General features: G+C 31.1%; 1 protein-coding gene across 1 annotated transcript; it reads right to left on the bottom strand.

Annotated features, from left to right (window-relative positions):
• Positions 1-1,413: 1,413 nt before the first annotated feature.
• LOC104102904 (protein P21-like) lies at positions 1,414-2,317 on the bottom strand. The gene has a single exon (XM_009610752.4). The coding sequence runs from the start codon at positions 2,255-2,257 to the stop codon at positions 1,559-1,561; it is 699 nt and encodes a 232-aa protein (XP_009609047.1). The 5' UTR covers positions 2,258-2,317; the 3' UTR covers positions 1,414-1,558.
• Positions 2,318-7,087: the final 4,770 nt, after the last annotated feature.

Raw genomic sequence — 7,087 nt, 5'->3', positions numbered from 1 at the left:
ACGTGCCCGGATTCCGAAATTTTTTGAAGGAAATCGTTACCCATAATCTCAAGAACTCAAATATACAATTTCCATCCAATTCCATAACCATTTTCGTGGTTAAAATCTTTTTTTTTTTTTTAAATCTAGGTTTTTCATCTAAACCTTTGATTTCTAAGATTTACCGGTTATAATCTACCCATAATCTATGTATTTAACTCAAAGTGTGTAGAACTAACTTACCTTCAAGTTGCTAGTTGAAATCCTCTCTCAAAAAGCTCCAAAATCTCCCAAAAATGGAGAGAAATGGGAAAAATGGCTGCTTTCCCGTTCTTTAAGGGTTCTGCCAAATAGCCCTTCAACTTCTGCGGCTTCGCATCTGTGGAAATGCCCTCGCAGATGCGGCTTTCCCCTTAGCTGGCTTCGCTCTCACCTGCGGTCAGAGGCTCGCTTCTGCAAGTTCGCACCTGCGGCTGCCCATGCGCAGGTGCGGTTACACCAGAAGCTGGGAGCTTCAGCAGTCCTTTCCAAATCCAAACTTGATCCGAGCCTCGTATGGTTAACACCCGGGGCTCCAGGGTCCCCGCCCGAACATATCAACGAGTTTGAAATCATAAAACGGACTCGCTCAAACCCTCTGAACATATAAAACAACATCAAAACTAAGAATCATACCTCAAACCAAATTGATTCAACTTAGAATTTTCAAATTTTTCAAACTTACTCTGAACGCGCTAAAACATACTTAAACTATTTGAAATGATACCAAATTTTGTGTGCAAGTCTTAAATTATCATACGGCACTATTCCCTGACTCGGAATTCCAAACGGATTTCAATTACTCCAAAATCTACTCCAAATCAAATTTAAAGAACCTTAAACCTTTAAATAGTTAATTTTCACTATTAAGCGCCGAAACGCTGTCGGATTGTCCAAAACCCGATTCGAACATACGCACAAATCCAAAATCGTCATACGAACCTATTGGAACCGTTAAATCCCGATTCCGGGGTCGTTTTCTCAAAATACTGACTAAAGTCAAACTTGGCCTTTTAAAGCCAAACTAAGGAACCAAGTGTTCCGATTTCAACCCGAACACTTCCAAATCTCGAACCAACCGTCCCCGCAAGTCATAAATTAGTAAAAGCACATACGAAAAATCTTATTTAGGGGAACGGGGTTCTAACAGTCAAAACGACTGGTTGGGTCGTTACAATTCTTCAATACTAATTGCTCTTAAATTAAATCCAAATACACAAATAGTTAGCTTTGGGATCTTGTTGAGTTGAGAAATCGGTCTGATCATATTGAATAAATTCATAGTAAATATAAACTAAACCGACAACAAAATTAGTACTAAATTTGAAATTCAGTATGTTAAATTAATTAAACTCATTTATATATGAGGATTATTAGTTTTATTGTAAAAGTTAATTTGAAAACTAGACACAAGATAAATTTATTATCAACATTGATTACTACATACAATAGTTTAACAAGATCACTTCTTATTTAGTACACTTAGTACGAAAATTTTCATACTGGCCACTTAAAGCAAAATATCTATGCTTTGTGGCATTTATGGGCAGAAAACCACTCTATAATTGGTTCCTGTAGGACAAGTAAAAGTGCTAGTTTGATCATCCTTAGGGTAACTATAGGCATCAGGACACTTATCCTTAAAGTATTTCGAAAATTCAGTTGGGCCACAATTACCAGAATTACAACAATAATTATCAGTCTTGAAAACGGTACAAGGATTATTACACCCATGGCCACCAGAAGCTCGTAATTCGTTCGGACATTGTCCATTAATATCAGCAGTGCACCTAATACCCCGGGTGCACCCATTGGAGGTAGGGCTAAAGTCCATCGGTACGTTGAATCCATCGACGAGAGAGATGTCGAAAAAATCAAGATTATTAAATTGGTTTAAGGCATATTCAGCTAAAGAGTTTGGGGGTACTCCAAAAGCATGACACTGGAGAAGACCATTGCAATCTCCAGTCTCACACTTACCGTGGCCCGAACCATCAAAATTGCAACCAGTTCGGGCCCAAATACGGGCTCCTTTCGTGCCAGCTGGCACGTCGATTGTCCAGGTTTGACCAGAATCGAGCTGGCGACCACCACCCACTGGCACAGAGGCAGCCCAAACTGTGTAAGGACAATTGTTTCGAACGTCAAATATGGCTGCATCAGAGTTAGTGAAGAGGAGGAAATGAGCAATGAGAAAAAAAGGGAAAATGAACATGGATTTGAAAATGCCCATTTTCATTTTGAATGAAAATAGGTACCAAGGTTTTTTAAGGTTTAGTGTTGTACTGCAAAGACAGACTTGGTCTGCTAGCTATTTATAGAGACGAGTTTGGGCAGTATGCTGAAAACTTTAGGTTTTGGAGTAAATGCAATAGTTGCAACGTACTCTAAACTAGCGTTTAACCATAAATTCTCAAATTTATTCTGAAAAATTTGATTTGGGTGAAGTTTGGTTTGAAGATGAAAATGTGTTTGGATATCTATTTTTGGTGAAGTTTGGTTTAGAAAAACATGAAACATGACTTATACCCACAAGTTCTAAAAACTATCACAAATACTCAACAGTACCATTATCAATAACATTCATTATATTATCGCAAACCATAGTCCTGAACATAAATAAATTTGATACAAAATTATCATTTTTATAATGAACTACATGACACACTATCAGATGACCGAGAAGACGAAACAACATCGTTACAAAATAATAAATGGTGAATTCTTTTATAAAATACAAAAATTTGGGAGAATTTTTAAAAAATATAATAGTGATATTTTGACCCAAAACCAACTATTGAGCTGATTTTGGGATTTGGCCAAAATATAGACAACATCTATGACCAAATATATGTTTGCCAAATAAAATTCAAGTTTATTTTGGTAAAATTTATGATCAAACGGTCCTAAGTCTTCGTCAATGTGGAAGCTTGTCGGCAATTTTGGAATTCTACGTTAGCAAATAATGTTATAAACTTTTCCAAGGGAAAAATTGTGGCTTAAAACTTCACAGTACGTACATTGTGGAAATTGAAGGCAATAACCAATAAGTCATCAATCTACCAACTCTATCTTGGTTCCTAATGTTTTATACATAATGCCACACAAGAGGAGGGTGATTTGTGTGGCGTCTAATTTTTCGTGTGCACAAATTATAAAAGGACCTGATTCTTTTATGTGCTTCTTATACTACTGTTGTGGAAATAGTAAATGCGAAAAGTAAAAAACACAAGTATTTTTATGTGGAAAACACCCGACTCAAAAGGTGAAAAAACCACGACCTACTACGCAGTAGGATTTTTCCAACACTTCACTAAATCACTAAGCCAAAACGGCATTTACAAAACTCTTTATAAACATAAGGATTACCTCTAATCCCATTGTGGCAACCAGCCTCTAACTCTTGCGACAACTTCAAGTTAACTCTAATTTGAATACAATACTCAGAGTACCTAATACAATTGCTTCTAGATAAAGATAAAAGGTACAACTTGAAACACCTACTACAATAAAACTAGAATAAAAGACAGATACTTGGAACTGATTCTTCTCTCTTGTTCATGTAGCTTGTTCGCACACTTGAATCACAGAAGAATTGTTTGCAAAATGCCTTGCTATTTTACTCTCAACTCACGTTTAACTTCAGCGTTTGTTCGTCACTATAAAATGAGAACATCATGCAATTTATAGAGTTAGTAGAATAGGAAATAATTTGAGTTCCAATGCTATATCCTTCCTTGGCGGAAGAGTTCTAGTTATGTTCAACTTCTAACTCCTCCCTTATTTAGGATAGAGTTCTCTCGAGTAAGGAGTCTTTCTCCTTATCACTTATGTAACATTTTTCGTTCAGGAGACATCATATATATCTACTTAAGCTTATCCCCTTCACGTGCCTCCCTTGTGCTCAAATTCTGCATATGTCTGTGTTCACTTTGTATAAACCTGATTCATACTTGAGTTCCTTTGTCACAACAAATTTCACTTTGGCCAACAGTTCCTAGACGGCTAGACCTTCTATCTCAGCTCCCTACAAACTTAGTACTGATCATGTAGACAATCCAACAGGAAAAGAATTAGTCTGCTAGATATTTGACTACAAAGCTACTGTAAGTCTTTTGTCAATAAATATATATATATATATATATATATATAGGGTACGCGTTTTGCGCGTATTTTTATTACAATAAGTAAACAATTTTAAAAAAATTACATATATAAGTAATTATATTAAATAATGTGTTTGAGTTATAAAATAAAAATAAAAAGTACTATAACATTATAAAAATATATTTATAGATTCTACTTAGCTAGCTAATAAAGGATAAAATCCTGCCACATGGAAGTCCTCAGAGATTTATAGGAATATCTTGTAAAAATTATTGTTATGTATATCGAAAGCAAATAATTAAAAAAAATACTTTTATCACGATGATTTGGCAGGTAATACAAATTAAAATGCTGATGTAAATTTGCGTAAATGTTATGGAATTAATATATAGAAAAAGAGAATGACAGTCGCGCCTGAGTGCCTTAGGAAGAAGGGAACGGCAAATCTAGAATAGAAAAATGCATCGATATCTATCTATTTATATATATATATATATATATATATAATATTAAAAGTGCGAAAGCTCTTATCGAAAAAGTCGTTCGCCTTTTTTATCCTTTAAAAATAGAGTTCGCATTGGATAAAAGAGTAATTTAAATATTTTTCTAATATGTAAAAATAATCATTTAATTATTTTTCTAATATCTGGGACATTGAAATCAACTATAATTCTAATTATTAAATTTTTTTATAGTTGAATTATGTAGAGAATCTTTATATTTAGGATTCTAAAAGCAATTAAATTTTATTTTATATAGGTTTCCTTATTTCAAGCACATTAATATTAAAGTTGCAGTAAACTATAATTTTTTTATCATTCAAAACTTAGAAATTAAGTACTCATATTTGTACTACATTTTTTTCGTAGAATTAGCACTACTTTAAAGCTACTAAAAATAGGTAAACATAAGTTATATATGACACAAAAGTAGAATACCCATTGTATTTGGCAAAATTAAAAGTAACATCGAATTATTGGGTTCAAAAGGAAAAAAAATTGAAAAGAACAAGCAGGAATATCCCTATTAAAGGGCGTTGTAAAGGTTACCAATTTTCAATGACACCAAGGTTTAGTCTCTCTCGATTAAAGATTTCATTATTGTTTTAAGAGTGATTTTTTGTGTCTTTTACCTTGTTTGTCTTTCATTGTTGATTGCTGCTTTAACTTGAAAAGAGTCTTGCTTTGAATTCTCTTTTATGTTCTTTTTAGTTTGCCATATGACAAGTTTGATATTTTCATTAAGTATTGTGATTCAAACTCTTTTATTGCTTATTAGTGCTTTTGCTTTTATTTACCATCTTCTTTTATGTTCTTAACTTGGTATTGTCTAGCCTTTGTGTTTTCTTTCTCTAAGTTTTTGGTTGTCGATTCTATATCTTAGAAACTTTTGGATCTTTTAAAACTAACACAACAAAGTATATCGAGTATATCGAGGTAACTTATTATTTATTTTGTTCCTCACCAAAAGAGATATGAGTTACGCCTTAGCATGTGAGTCCCTTAATCTTTATTTTTATTATTATTTTATAGAATATTATGTAACATTTGGCAGCTTTTTCTTGGTTTAGTTTGTTGTTACTTTTATTTTTTATGCTTTTATAGGATTTTGGAAGAATTATTTTTCGCTTAAGTCTTATTCTTTTCACCATCCAATTCATTTTTTTAGGATAAAAGATTATGTTGGTTAATACTTTGGGTTAAAAGATGATTTGAGTTTGAGAAAATATCTAAATACTAATGTAGTGTACCTAACTCAATAAAAAATTATTCAAAAATTTATCTTTGAGATATAAAATAAAAATATAAATTCTTAAAAATAATGAATGTTAGTCGTATATAACTAATAAAAAATAAAACTGCTCCATAGAAATACTCAATCACCGGTCAAATAATTCAACTTAAAATGCATTTCAAAGAATGACTGAAGTTAGAACAGGAAGTGTGTATTAAGTTTGGAAGTATCATTTTTCATGTGAGATTAGTATTTAAATAATACTAATTAGCTAGCTCATGCCAAATTTTAAGTATTTAATTGTAATTATATTTTTATTCGATAACAATTTTGTTTTCAAATAATAAAAAGTCGATTAGCTAAAACATCATCCACGAAAAAAAGAAATGATAATTCTTTGTAAATCTCAAAAATTTAAGAATCACTTTATACCATAAATAAAGTCTACAATTAAAATGCCCTTTTAAAAAACATAATTATAGTCAAGAAACTCGATTATATTCAGCTAAATTTAATACTATCTAGAGAAGTTAAAAGATCTCATGAATTATCTTGTTGAAATAATTGATAATTTTGGTGTTTGTTATTAATTTATGCTCAATATTCCAAACAATTGTAATTACTAATTTAAAATCTTTGAAAACTAATATAATATAGAATACTATTATTAGTGGAATAGTCTTCTATATATTTTTAAATATTCTAATATAGAAGAGTTTCAAAGAAATCATAACGTATACAAGTTTTAAAGAAATTTAAAGAAACTTCCATATTATCCAAAGCCAAACGTACTTCCTCTTTCTTTAATGTTCTTATTCTCTCCTTCATTTATTTTATTTATTATTTATAAATAATTTAAATGTAAAATTTATATAAGGTAAAATATTAATGATTTTAAAGTTTTAAATGTCAGAATATTTAATACAATTTAAATAAGGAAAAATATTATTATACAAACTCCTAAATGTTAGGGAATTAATTAAATGACTATTTCTAAATATTAAAAAAATAATCAAATAACTATTTTGTCCAGTGTTAGCTCTATTTTTAAAGGGTAAAAAAGGCGAACGATATTTCGTTAAAATTTTTTGTATTTTTAATATAGTATAGATTTATATACTTACATCAATATTACACAATAATTTATATTTATATATTATTTTATTAATACACTCAAAGTTCGCAACGCCATAAGCCAAAGCTAGTAATATATTTATTGAAAAGACTT

This window comes from Nicotiana tomentosiformis, chromosome 8 (assembly GCF_000390325.3).
Source record: "Nicotiana tomentosiformis chromosome 8, ASM39032v3, whole genome shotgun sequence".
Lineage (NCBI taxonomy): Eukaryota > Viridiplantae > Streptophyta > Magnoliopsida > Solanales > Solanaceae > Nicotiana > Nicotiana tomentosiformis.
Note: the sequence above shows the minus strand (reverse complement) of the source record. Positions and strands in the feature narration are given on the sequence as shown.

Bases quoted from the DNA above. Each gene is read 5' to 3' on its own strand.
- LOC104102904 (XM_009610752.4), bottom strand. From the start codon at position 2,257: ATGAAAATGGGCATTTTCAAATCCATGTTCATTTTCCCTTTTTTTCTC.